Below are 14,208 nucleotides of genomic sequence, written 5' to 3'. Positions count from 1 at the left end.
TAGCTTCATTGCTTCCAAAGCATGTTATGAGGATTAACTAATACATGATTATAAAATACTTTGACAAATGGAGTACCTTCCTAATGTTAATAATATAATAATAGTGGTGCCAGATGCTTCTTTTGGCTTTCACTGTTAATTACAGTAATTAGATTCATTTTCCGGACAAGATTTTTAGCAAAATTTCATTTAAGGTTTGCTTTGTTACATCAAATCAATTTTTCTGCAGCATGCCTAATGATAGTGGACACACTACATTTTAAAAGATAGGAAAGGAGTGCTGTCTGCACAGTTCTTTTTTTTTATTCTTTTTAATATTTATTTGGATGCATCAGGTCTTTGTTGTGGCATATGGGATCCTTAGTTGTGGCGCACAGGCTTAGTGGTTGCAGCCTGCTGTCTTAGTTGCCCTGCAGCATGTGGGATCTCGTTCCCCGACCAGGGATTAAACCCATATCCCCTGCATTGGAAGGCAGATTTTTAACCACTGGACAGACCAGTAGGGAAGTTCCTGTGATCACTCTTATATACTGATGCTGGCATTAAGAGTTGCTATAACCTTTTAGAAGTTCATAGTATTATTGCCCAAGATGTTTACCCTATATGACTACATTAAGGGATTCTGTCTTAAAGGGATAATCCTAACATCAGGGGAAAATTTTTTGTGAAATATTGCTTATAATCCTAAAAATTCTGTTAATACTTAAACAATAAGTCTAAATAATGGAATATCCCTCTTATAGGAAACCATATTCTTAATTGGTTAGAAAAAGTATGTTATAACATGGCTAAGTTATAATATGAAGTAAGTGACAGGACAGTTCAAAAACTCACACTTATCATCGTTCCACTATGTAAGTACATGCACACATGTGTGTAATGCATACACATACACATCTACATGGTTGACATACAGCAAGTGAAAGAGTAGCAAAAAATACATGAAAAATGGAATTTTTGTATGTTCAGAATGGAAAAAGTGCAAATGGTCTTGGTTTTGTTTTCTCTTTACCTACATTTTTGGTCATCTCATTTTGCAACCTTTGTAATAAAGGAAAAAAGTGGATGAGAAAAAATAAAGACAAGGTATATGTGAGCAGAGGTTTACCTCGTTGAAAATAAGACAGTATCGTGTCTTTGTCACTTGGATGGGATACTATTTAAAGAGAAATTGGAGGAATACCTGTACCTCCAATCCTAATTGCAGATAAACTGGGAGACATAGCTATTCTGTAAGGAAACTAAGCTTTTAGTGAGCAGAGAAAAAATTCTTACTTAATCACTAAGTGCTTACCTCCTGGTCGGAAAGGTGGCCCAGCTTGTAAAAAGTTAATATTTGTTTGCTAGGAAGATCTACTTACTCGCTCACTCTATCACCCTGTTGGCAGGAGGAGACTGGGTGGTTTGCCTTGCTTTTCATATCAAGCAACTTTTTTGTGTGTTTGTTTTTAAATCTGTACCCCTCGAGAACAGAAAGGATAAAACAGCATCTTTATGATCAGTATTTGCCTCTAATTGTCTTATTGTTTATTCAGGCTTATACTTGTTGTAGAAACAGTTTCCAGATTCTGCAGGGAGGAACCTAGGATTGAATAAAACAAAGAACTAGAAGTAGTTTCTGATTCTGGTCTGTCTGTCTGTGAGCTGCTGACCCAGGGAGGTCACTCTCCTCCTTGGAGCTTTGTTTTGTTGCCCAGTCTCTCATAGAGCCCTGTTGTGAATATCCAAAGAGGAAGTCAATGTGAAATGCTTCTGTATTTTATTTATTTAACAAATAGAAGGGTAGTTCTCACTCTGTGTTAGGCTATGTTCTGAGTGTTTTTCAGATACCAACTCACTGAATGTTCTTCTAATTCCATGAGGGGGTCTACTGGTATCCCCATTTTACAGATGATGAAAGTGAGGATCCACATGTGAAGTTATAACTCAGGGTCACAGAGAGGAAGGGCGGGGCTGGGTTTGGACCCAAACAGTCTAGCTTCAGAGTCCGAACTCTTGAAAAGTTACTGTTTTGGGTATGATTTCCTTATTTTCACTCATCATTTTGGGTGACCATGTAGACATTGTTACTATTCCTGTGATCCATTTCCATCTTTATCCCCCACCCAGGTTATGTATTTTTGAAGTATTAAGTATAAATAGTGGGGTTTCTTTTTTGGCTGCCCCATGAAGCACTTAGGATCTTAGTTCCCCAGCCAGGGATCAAACTTGCATACCATCTGTTGGAATGTGGAGTCAATTGCTAGGCCACTGGGGAAGTCCCTGGACTGAACATCAGTGTTCTAGTAAGGCTTAAGAAAATGCACGGGGAAATGAAAAGAAAATCTGCACGAGACAATAGATATATTAATTAGCTTGACTGCAATGATGATTTCACAATGTAGACATATATAAAAATATCACCTTAAATGTTTCATAGTATTTAATGTACTTTGGAAACACAAAGTATATAATACACTTTAAATACACAAATTGTTATTTGTCAGTTATACCTCAGTGAAGTTCGAGGGAAGAAAATAGCAAGGACGTGTAAGATCTTTGAACAGGTGAAAGATGTGTACTATGTAGTCATGCATGTAAAACCAAAAGGAATTAGTTGCTATAGTTTATAGGTCCCAAGGATAGGTCATTGTATTTGACTTTCATCCCAGCCATGTACAGGTGCATACCCACAAATGGATGAGGAAACCAACCCTCAGAGGCTAAATCCTGTGTTCAAGGTCACAGGTAAATAAGTGATGCTCCTGAGGTTCTACCCTTGGCTCTGGCCAACCGTGGAGTCCATGCTGCTTTTACTACACCATGAGGTCTTTGATTTGCTCTGTTCTTCTCCGCTGGAGAGCTCTTCTGACATGATACTGAGGTGTCCTCGATTCTCCCCACATTATCAAGGCCACTTGTCCTCCCCCACACCAAGAGCTCACACCAAAAAAACCCTCATTTGGGCTTCTGTGTTTTCCTGCAGTGAGTTCCATTAAATCTCTCAGTGTAACAGATTCACTGAGCATTTGAGTTGCTGTCACAGGCTCTTTCTTTTTCTAAAATTGCAATTCCATTGTAAACTTAATAATTAAGGATTATTCAACTCAGCTGTCCTTGTATATTTTAATAAAAAACAGACCTTGGGTTGCCTTATAGGGACTGTGACACATTCCTGACAGAAATAAGAAAGGAAAATCAGGGAGAAAGCTAAGGTTTAATCATCTTTGCCTCTTTGTATTACCATATTTATTGCATCCCAGCCTGGAACAGGGGAGCAGTTAAGGAAACCAGAGGCAGCAGGAGCATTGCTCATTATGAGCAAAATCTGCAGGCTCTGCTGAAGACGAAGCATGCACTTGCTTCCTTCTTTGTTAGGAAAGCGTGATCTGGTCTGAATTAGAAGAGACCTAATGTCTGGGTTGCTCGACCCCAATCAAGCTATGTGGGACCCATTGAATTTGAAGATGTGTACTCAAGCTGGCCCATTCAGGTAGAAGCCTTTTCCCATGGGCTTAAAGCATAGCTCCCAGAATGCATATGTAACTGGTGGACTGATACTAAAGGCTATTTTAGTTGTTTAATAGACACTGAATCATATATTAAGAAAATCATTCCTTTTGTGATTCTTCTGAATGAGTTCTTATTATTTTCAGTTGATGAGACTCATTTTGACATAAATATGTTCTTAACATCTGTCTAACTCTTGCTAATCTCCCTCCAAACAACAGAGAATAGGATGGAGGTTCCTCACCTTTGGCTGGTTTGGGGATTTGCAAACCTCTAGCATTAAAACGATTTTACCATCCTGAGTTAGGAACCAAATGCAAAATCAGCCTTGGGGATTACACATTGGGAATGAAATATCACCTGTATTGCTGTTCATCCTGAATTGTGGAATGTTATTTGAATTGAGGGCACTTTTTTGTCTTCATGAGTTGGGGTTACTTATAGTCTGAGCCAACCTGGACAATTGCTGGCTTTTCCTACCTAGGCAGATCATTTCTTGTACAACACAGCTTCTAAGACAGCGGAGTAGACCAGACCTCATTCCCACTCCCAGACTCATAGGTTAGACTGTCACTCTCCATCTCAGGCCAGTGGAGACCCATTGGGATGTAATTCACATACTGTGACATTCACTCTTTAAAAGTGGACAGTTCAGTGGTTTTTGGAACATTCAGAATTGTGCAACTATCCCCACCATCTAATATTATCAATGGCCCATTTTCAGCATCTCATAAAGAAACACCCGTCCGCATGAACAATCACTCCCCACTTCCCTCCCCCTCCATCCGCTGGCAACCACTAATCGTTCTGTTTATGTGGACTGTCCATTCTGAGCATTTTATATCAATGGGACCACATGCTCTTTTGTCTCCCTGGAACGGGCTTCTCCTGTGTAGCATAATCTTTTCAGGGTTCATCCATGTTGTAGCATCTGCCAGTCCTCCGTCCCTTTTCATTACCTAATAATTTACTTCATTTTGTTTACTCATCACTTGGTGACCATTTGGGTTGTTTCCACTTCTTGACTGTGACAAATAATGCCAGTGTGGATGTTTGTGTTAAAGTTCTTGAGGGAACACATTTTCATACATTATTTGTTGATACTGGATTGGCCACAGATTGTTTAGGTGTTTCCAAAGCATGTTACAGAAAAATCCCAATAAACTTTTTGGCCAACCCAGTAGCTAGGAGTGGGATTTCTGGGTAAGTCAGCAATGGTAACTTTATGCTTCATGTTTTGAAAAGCCACCAAACTGTGTTCCAGAGCAGCTACAGTCATTGTATAATCCCACAAGTAGCAGCTGAGGGTTCCGGTATCTCTACATCCTTAATGCCACTTGTTATTGGCTGTTATTTTTGTCTCAGTCATTTTAGTGGGTTTCAGAGCGGTATCCCAGTTCTGATTTGCATTTCCCTACTGACTAGTGATGTTGAGCATCTTTTCCTGTGCTTGTTGGCCTTTTGTATGTCTTCTCTGAGAAATGACTGTTCAGATCTTTCGCTCATTTTCTAATCTGCTTACTTGTGTTTGTGTTGAGCTGTAAAATATTTTTATACTACGGTTACAAGTCCCTTACCAGGTATCTCCATGTCTTGCAGATATTTTCTCTCATTTGGTAGCCATCTTTTTCACTTTCTTGATGGTGCTCTTTGAAGCACAAAAGTTTTTAATCTTGATGAAGACGAATTTATTTTTCTTTTTCCTCTGAGTTTTAGATGTCTTATGTCAGAAACCATCACCTAACCCCAGATTAAAAGATAACGCTCTCACATTTTCTTCTAATGCCTCTACGCCAGAGTTGCAAGTAACTGTGTCCACTATGAGGGAATTTGGATCCCTTTAGTAATTATTCATTTGTCCTTTTATTCTTTTTTTTTTTTGGATAGACTATTACTGGATGATTATATCTATAAGGAATTGTTTTTAAAAATCTGAGGAAAAGATTATTTTTAATAAAATTTATTTTGTAGAACAGTTTTTGATTTACAAAGAAATTACAAAAGGAATACCACAGATTTTCCAAAACCCTACAGCCCATTTCCCCTCTTATGACATCTTATGGTATATTTGTTATAATTAATGAGCCAGTCCCTAGTGGCTCAGCACGTAAATAATCTGCCTGCAATGCGGGAGACACAAGTTCGATCGCTGGGTTGGGAAGATCCCCTGGAGAAGGAAATGGCACCCCACTCCGGTATTCTTGCCTGGAAAATTCCTTGGACAGGGGAGCCTGGTGAGCTACAGTCCATGGGGTCCCAAAAAGAGTTAAACATGACTTAGTAACTAAACAACAGCAACACTTGTGTCTTTCTCATATAATAATAAATGGTAGGCATCCAGACCACCAGTACTGGTTGGGTAGTTGTATTAGTGCTAACTTACAGACTTAGCTTCCCTTCCCTGGTGGCTCAAATGGTAAGGAATCTGTCTGCAATGCAGGAGACCCAGGTCCGATCTATGGGTGGGGAAGATGCCCTAGAGAAGGAAACGGCAACCCGGTATTCTTGCCTGGGAAAACCCCATAGACAAAGGAGCCTGGAAGCCTATAGACCATGGGGTCACAAAGAGTTGGACATGACCGAGCACATAAAACTCATTACTCATCGATATATTATGATAACTAAAGTCCTGTCCTTTGTTTCAGATTTCTTTAATTTTTGCCTAAGTTCTGTTTTCTGTTCCCGAATCCCATCCAGGATACAATACTGCATTTAATCATGTCTCCTTCGGTTCCTCTTTCTTGAGATAGCTAGGAGAAAGATTATTTACAAAATGTGGTTCCCAGTGCCAGGACTCCATCTAACAGGGAACAGTTGCAAAAGTTTAAGTTTTGAGCCCTGAATTCAGCGGGAGGCTCTGAGAAAGGGCATCTTGACACCATGGAATGTCTTCCTTGGAGCTGTGGTGTCTGAACTGAGAGCCGGAGGCTGGAAGCAGGAAGTGTGGTACCGTGCAGGCAGCTGTGGACACCACTCCAGTGTGAACACAGCCTATGGGAAGGCTAAGCCCTGAGCTGACTCACGGCCAGGCACTTTCTAGGCACCAGGGTTGGGGAGAGAGTAGACGAGAGAGTAGGTGCTTTGTGAAATAAGACAGTCTCTACCCTAGACAGCTCGCGTTCTACTGGAGGGTGGACATAGATCTGTAGATGTGTGGGAAGATTTCCAGCCCTGCTAGTCACTGCTGGAAAGAAACCAAAGGTGGCGGTGGGGTGAGGCGTGATGGGTAGGGAGAGGGGCTTTGGATGGAGTGGTCATGGCGGGCCTCTTTGAGAAGGTGAGATTTCAGTGTGTTCTTGAAGGAGACTTTGGTTTATTCCTGAGGAAGAATGCAGAAGAGGGGGAAAGCCCTGTAGAAATGCTGGCACCATCATCCTCTGAGAGCCTGTTCTTCTTACTCACGCTGTCCATCTTCTGCTTGGTAACCAGATTAACCTTCTGAATTACAGCTTCGGTCTGCTGCCTGCCAAGCCCTATAAACCTTATCTGGCTGTCTTTCACTTGGAGAATCAAATTCTGTTTTTAGGAATTCACACACCCTGGCCCATCCTGTTGTTAATACTCTCTCTCTTTTCTTTCCTCCCCATTCCTGGCATGCAGTGTGCATTCAATAAACATTGTATGATCTGCTCTAATAAGACTGTAGTTCTTTCACAGACACACTATGAACCTCTCCACCTCTGTTCTTTTCCTATTTCTGTTACGTACTGCAGGATACATTTCTCTCTCCCTCATCTTTTCTCATCCAAAGGTCCGGTTTGCTTGCCACATGATCCGTGGAAACTGCCTAGACTCTCCACTGCTGAGAGGCCATCTCCTTCATTCTTATTCCCCGTGAACACGTGTGTGTGTCCTTGTGTGGCCGTTCTGTACGGCTGTGCAGGCTGTTCACTGTCCAGCTCCAGGAATCCCTTTACTCACCATTCAGGTCAGTGTCTTCACATGGCTGCAGGGCAGCAGGGAGGGCCTGCTATTCCCAAACTTGCAGCTGTGTGTGCAGCCCAGTGTTACAGAGCCCTTATGTGCTAACATTTATGTGGTTATTTGTATTCTTTCTCTGTCTCGGCTACATTGATTGCTGCCTGAAGAGAGGACTCTGAGCTCATTCATCGCCTAAATCCCTATTCTGCCTTACTTGATGCTTGATAGCTCTTTGTTGGGTGTTTATCCATTCAATGCATTTTTTCGTCTATGAGTGGAAGAACTAATTGAAAATACTTTATTTGAAAAGTGATGTAAAAGCAGTAGAGAAAATAACAGTTTCATAAGTTCATGTTGATAACGGTTCTGGTCCATTCAGGCAGCTGTAATAAAATAGCACAGACCAGGTGGCTCATAAACAACAGGAATTTATTTTTTCCCCTCAGTTCTGGAGGCTAGGAAGTCCAAGGTCATGACACCAGCATGACCTGGCTCTGGCGGGGGCCGACTTCCTGATCACAGACTGCAGACTTCCTTCTGTGTTCCCTTGTGTTAAACAAGCCAAGGAGCCTCTTTCGTAAGGGCACTAACCCCTTTCAGGAGGACTCTGCCCAGGGACCTAGTCACCTCCCAAAGGCCTCACCTCCTGGTACTCTCACCCGAGGGGTTAGGGTTCAACATAATGAATTTGGGGTGGGGGTCAACGAACATTCAGACCATACCAATTATTAACATGTATTGAAATATTACCCACATGCCAGGCATTTTGCTAAGCACTTTATATATATCACATGTCACAATGATACTACTGCTTACTTACATTATTGTTCCCGATTTGAAGTGAAATTGAGGCCTAGAGAGATGAAGTCACATGCTTGCATTCGCTTAGTCATTAATGCAGCCAGGGTTCCGACCCAAATGTTCTAGAGCAGAACGCCAGCCCTGAACCATTGATGTAAGCATGTCCTCAGCTGCTTTCACTTCTTATGGGAAATGTGAACAGTGACGGGGAAGGAGAGAGCGCTGGCTTTCTTTCCCTGTTGTACGGGTGTTTCTTGAGCACACGTTACTTGCCAGCCTCTCTGCCCAGCACTGGGGTTGGAAATGAAAAGATGGCCACTGTCCTTGGAGGCCTCATGGTGGAGGGAAGAAGCCGGGTATTTGAATTTTTTGTTTGTTTGTTTTATTGAAGGATAATTGCTTTACAGAATTTGTTTTCTGTCAAACCTCTGCATGAATCAGCCATAAGTATACATATATCCCCTCCCTTTTGAAACCTCCTCCCATCGCTCTCCCCATCCCACCCCTCTCGGTTGATACAGAGCCCCTGTTTGAGTTTCCTGAGCCATACAGCAAATTTCCATTGGCTATCTATTTTACATATGGTAATATAAGTTTCCATGTTACTCTTTCCATGCATCTCATCCTCTCCCCCACTCTCCCCACGTCCATAAGCCTCTATGTCTATCCATAAGTCTTCATGTCTGTCTGTTTCTCCACTGCTGCCCTATAAATAAATTCTTTAGTACCATTTTTCTAGATTCTGTATATATATGTTAGACAACAATATTTATCTTTCTCTTTCTGACTTACTTCACTCTGTATAATGGGTTCTAGGTTCATCCACTTCATTAGAACTGACTCAAATGCGTTCATGTTCATAACTGAGTAGCATTCCATTGTGTAAACGTACCACAACTTTATCCATTCGTCTGTCAATGGGCATCTAGGTTGCTTCCATGTTCTAGCTATCATAAACAGTGCTGCAATGAACTCTGTTTCAATTTTGAATTCCTCAGGGTATATGCCTAGGAGTGGGATTTCTGGATCATACGGTGGTTTTATTCCTAGTTTTTTAAGGAATCTCCATACTGTCTTCCACAGTGGCTGCATCAATTTACATTCCCACTAACAGTGCAAGAGCATTGCCTTTTCTCCACACCCTCTCCAGCATTTATTGTTTACAGACTTTTTGATGATGGCCATTCTGATCAGTGTGAGGTGATATCTCACTGCAGTGTTTTGATTTGCCTTTCTCTAATAATGAGCGATGTTGAGCATCTTTTCATGTGTTTGTTAGTCATCGGTAAGTCTTCTTTGGGGAATTATCTGTTTAGGTCTTTTTCCCATTTTTTGATTGGGTTGTTTGTTATTCTGGCACTGAGTTGTATGAGCTGCTTGTGTATTTTGGAAATTAATCCTTTGTCAGTTTTTTCATTTGTTATTATTTTCTCCCATTGTGAGGGTTGTCTTTTCATCTTGCTTAGAGTTTCCTTTGCTGTGCAAAGGCTTTTAAGTTTAATCAGGTCCCACTTGTTTACTTTTGTTTTTATTTCTGTTACTCTAGGAGGTGGGTCATAGAGGGTCTTGCTTTGCTTTATGTCATTGTTTGTTCTGCCTCTGTTTTCCTCTAAGAGTTTTATAATTTCTGATCTTACATTTAGGTCTTTAATTCATTTTGAGTTTATCTTTGTGTATGGTGTTAGGAAGTGTTCTAATTTCGTTCTTTTACATGTAGCTGTCCAGTTTTCCCAGCACCACTTAGTGAAGAGGCTGTCTTTGTCCCATTGTATATGCTTGCCTCCTTTGTCAAAAATAAGGTACCCGTAGGTGCATGGGTTTATTTTTTTATTTTTTTTATTTTACTTTACAATACTGTATTGGTTTTGCCATACATCAACATGAATCCGCCACGGGTTACACGTGTTCCCAATCCTGAACCCCTCTCCCACCTCCCTCCCCATACCATCTGTCTGGATCATTCCAGGGTGCGTGGGTTTATTTCTGGGCTCTCTATCTTACTCCATTGGTCTCTATTTCTGTTTTTGTGTCAGTACCATACTGCCTTGAATACAGGTGTTTGAATTTGATCTCACGGTGCTTCGCTGTGAGTGCTCAGTTAGCTTTTCATTGGAGGCACTCACAGAGGAGATGACTGACAAACAGTTTGAAGGGATGAACAGGAAATCACAGGCATTGTGGAGAATTCTGTGGGGAAGGAACAGCACAGGCAAAGATACAGATGTGTAGAAAATGTGATGTGTTAGAGCAAATATGTGTACCTTGGTTTGTTTGGTATAGTTATCCCCATATCTAAAATTATGCCATCCCTCCACCGTGGATAAAAATGCAAGTTGACAATTATACAATTTACATTTATCCATTCTTCATACGTAAGATTCCTTTGTGCCTCCCGTGGGAGAGGGAGGTGGTTGTGCCAATACTGAGGGCTAAAGGGACCCTCTGTCTTCCAAGGAGTGACAAGTTACCCCTGGCCTAGCATCCAGGTTAAGTCACTGGCCAGTGAGCAAGCACATCATCACTCCCTGATGCCTCTGGTCATCTCTTAGGACCTCAGGAAGCAATGGCAACTGGCAGCTTCCTATAGAGCTTCCAGGAAGGCTGTAGGGCAGGCACGCCACTTGCTCCTGAGCATACGTGGTTTAATCGGAGAGTTTGCTGTGTTCAGGCAGTGGGTACCGTGGAGAAGTTCAGTGGTTCTGATGGCTTCTTTGAGTCACTGATTCAGCTCAGCACCCTTGAGCACCTATTATGTGTTTGGCAGATTGACCTTGGATAATAACATTCTTCAGGTCTAGACTCATCCTCCCAGCTCCACTTGGCTTTGCTACCCTCACCTTCAACTCGCTGTATCCAATACCAAGCCCACCATCTTCCTCCAGTTGCCTTTCTTCCCATGTCCTCTGTCCTAGAGGCATCACCACCAGCCCAGGGAGCCCCGCTGTCTTCCTCTTCCTCGCTAGTGTCCTCATATCCGAGATCTCTTCTTCTGAAATCCCTCAAGATTTGACTCCTTCGTTCTTTGTTGCTCTTCTCTAGACGTGAAGTCAGGTTTTCATTTCACATTCGTTTTTTTTAATCGAACTCTTACTGCATCTGAGGCATGGAGCTCCACCCTGGGACTCAGCATCACTGGCATTATCCTTCGTCTTTTTAAGCTCACAGTCAAGGAGGGATGCAGACAAGTAAACAGACAGTGACAGCCTAAGGATTGTGCAGATGCTGAGAGGACTGTGTGTTAGGAAGGGCCCCTGACCTCATCACGGGTCATCAGGGAGGGATTCCAGGAGCACCCGATGGCCGACCTCAGAAGTGAAGGCTGGGTGAGAGAGAACCAGATGCTGAACGGCGACTGTGAAAGTGAGGGAGGAGGAGGACGGAGAGGACAGGACTGGAATATGTGAGAGCAAGGATGGTGGGTCTTACCACCATGTCCCAGCATCCTGCTCATCGCTTGGTGATCAACAGATGTTCAGTAAGTGTAGAATCAGCAAATGCACGAGGATTTCCTACCCAGTAAACCACATACGCAAAGCCCTGGGTGGAAAGAGTGCATGGGGGAAGGGAGAGTTGAAAGACGTTTATGTGTCTGGAACTTCGAACAGTGCTGGGGAGCCACTGTACGGGGGCTGAGAGCTATGGGGCAGGTCGTGTGACTCCCTCTGCTGAGCTGATGAAGTACAGACTGTTTGTTTGCGCTGCTTACTATATGCCTGCATCTCTCCCCTTCTCTGTTCCAACCCCCGAGTCCCTGCTAACCTTCCTGTCCCAACACACTCTCAGTGCCTGCTGGGCTCCATTCCGTCTCTTATTATTCTCCCTGGATCATGTCGCCTCTTCCTTTGCTTCCTGTGCCAAGGATAAAGCTTCCCCCAGTGCTTACACATCCTTCTGACCCAGTCCAGACTCGCCTTTCATTTTCTTTAGTCTAATGGAACCTTGTCTTCTGTTGTAGCTGTTACCACATCCCACCTCCTGTTTATGTTTAATTTTGTCTATATTTAACTATCTCTTTAAATGGTAAGAGCTCCTTGAGATTGGGGCAGGGGGATGGGGTCCTTCTCATCTTTAGATTTCTCAGAGGTGCTCCTTCACCACAATGCATTCTCTTATTATTATTAGCACTATGGTATCTATGGTAGTACTTCTGCTGAGTTGAACTGTGGCTTTGTGCCTGGCAGTCCCTCAAGAAGGCAGCTCCACTGTCTATTATCCCACCTATGTTTGCTGTTTTGGAGAAGGAAATGGCAACCCACTCCAGTGTTCTTGTACGTTTCCATGTTACTCTTTCCATACATCTCATCCTCTCCTCCCCTCTCCACAAGCCTCTATGGAGAATTTCAGGGACGGGGAGCCTGGTGGGCTACCGTCTATGGGGTTGCACAGAGTCAGACATGACTGAAGTGACTTAGCAGCAGCAGCGTGTTTGTTGTTGAGATGCAGCGAGTATTGTACTGCTTATCCCATCTAATTGACCTCGTAGCCCCAAGGGGACTCTTCATTGTGCACAATGAAGAGGCAGTGCGGAGGTATAAATGACATGTTCAAAGCCCCCTCCATAGATGCTAGATCTGGGCTTCAGACCTATTTACATTTGAATCAGAAGCTTTGCCCTTGTGTGCTGCTCGTTTGTATTTTGGGTGCTGGCTCAGTGTGACAGCGGGCCAACTGAGATGGAATGATAAAGATCTTAGAAATATTACATATGAGGGTGAGCTGATATTCAGTAATGGGGGCCCCAGGTGATGCCACTGTGGCTCCCTGGGGGTGGGAATGGACATGGAGGGGAACAAGCAGAAGGAGGGATTTAGTGCTGTGCTATGAGAGAAGTACTTTCCAGCTCCATACAGCCAGTCTAAAGACCTCATCCTCTGTCTACATGCTTCACTGAGGCCAGTACATCCAGGTGGTAAAGATAAAGCACTGACCAAATTGTACACACGCTATGATTTTTGGAAATACAGATGCCCTAATAGCAGGTATGGTGGTTGGCTTGCATGGAGTGTCACCGATGATTTTACCCTCTCCGGTCCTTGGAGTTGCCACGTCTCTGAAATCTTGAGGTTGGATTAGATGTCCTCTCCCCTTGTCACCCCTGACCTCCCCAGCAGGCACTGGTGGGGCAACATGCCTGGTTGACCTTCCCCGTTGCTGTTACACATTGGTTGTGTGTGTGCTCAGTTGCTTCGGTCGTGCCCAACTCTTTATGACCCTGTGGACTGTAGCCTTCTGTCCACAGGACATCCCAGGCAAGAATACTGGAGTGGGTAGCCATTCCCTTCTCTAGGGGATTTTCCCGACCCAGGGATCGAACCCACATCTGCTTTGCAGGAGGATTCTTTACCACTGAGCACTGGGGAACCCAAATATTACCAGTTGGTAGGAGTGGGTTTTTGTGGCTAGAATTCAAAGGTCTTGGTTCTCCCTCCTGACTCCTCCTCTCACTGCCCACAGGCGGAACCCCCTCCATTTCCACCTCATCGCTGACTCCATCGCCGAGCAGATCCTGGCAACACTCTTCCAGACCTGGATGGTACCAGCGGTGCGTGTAGACTTCTACAACGCTGATGAGCTCAAGGTACTGGTGGGAAGGGAGTCATGCTTTTCTTGTTTATGGTTTAGTAGACAGAAGCAAAGGCAGAAATCTCAACTCCCAACTGGAAATGTCCAGGTGTATCTGAGGGTTTTTGCCACTTGAAATTGATTAACCACCTCTTTAGCACAGGATACTTGTTGGTCTATGCAATTCTGACTGCCAAGCATTTCTGTGGAGGCTGGAGGCCTCTGGCCTAGTCTGTATCTAAAGGAGGCCCATGGTGGCTGATATCTAGAGAATTTGATTACCTGGTCAGGTCAGCACTGAACTCAGAGTGTGATGGGACTGGGTTTGAACTTGTGTATTGTCATTTACTGGTCATAAGACACAAAGTTATACCTTTGCTGGGTCTGAGTTTTCATGAGTAGAAATGTGATTATAACAACAACCTCGTGGAGTAA

General features: G+C 43.3%; 1 protein-coding gene across 2 annotated transcripts in view; it reads left to right on the top strand.

The window, feature by feature from the left end:
- The window catches only part of LARGE1 (LARGE xylosyl- and glucuronyltransferase 1), a 609,955-nt gene that overhangs the window by 294,413 nt on the left and 301,334 nt on the right, over positions 1–14,208 (top strand). For both annotated transcript variants that reach the window (XM_018048226.1, XM_018048227.1), the window contains one exon: positions 13,666–13,789. In XM_018048226.1, the coding sequence (XP_017903715.1) occupies positions 13,666–13,789 (124 nt within the window). The remainder of the gene's footprint in view (positions 1–13,665; positions 13,790–14,208) is intronic.

Source organism: Capra hircus, chromosome 5 (genome assembly GCF_001704415.2).
Source record: "Capra hircus breed San Clemente chromosome 5, ASM170441v1, whole genome shotgun sequence".
NCBI classification, from domain to species: Eukaryota; Metazoa; Chordata; class Mammalia; order Artiodactyla; family Bovidae; genus Capra; species Capra hircus.
This window is presented reverse-complemented; position numbering and strand designations above follow the sequence as displayed.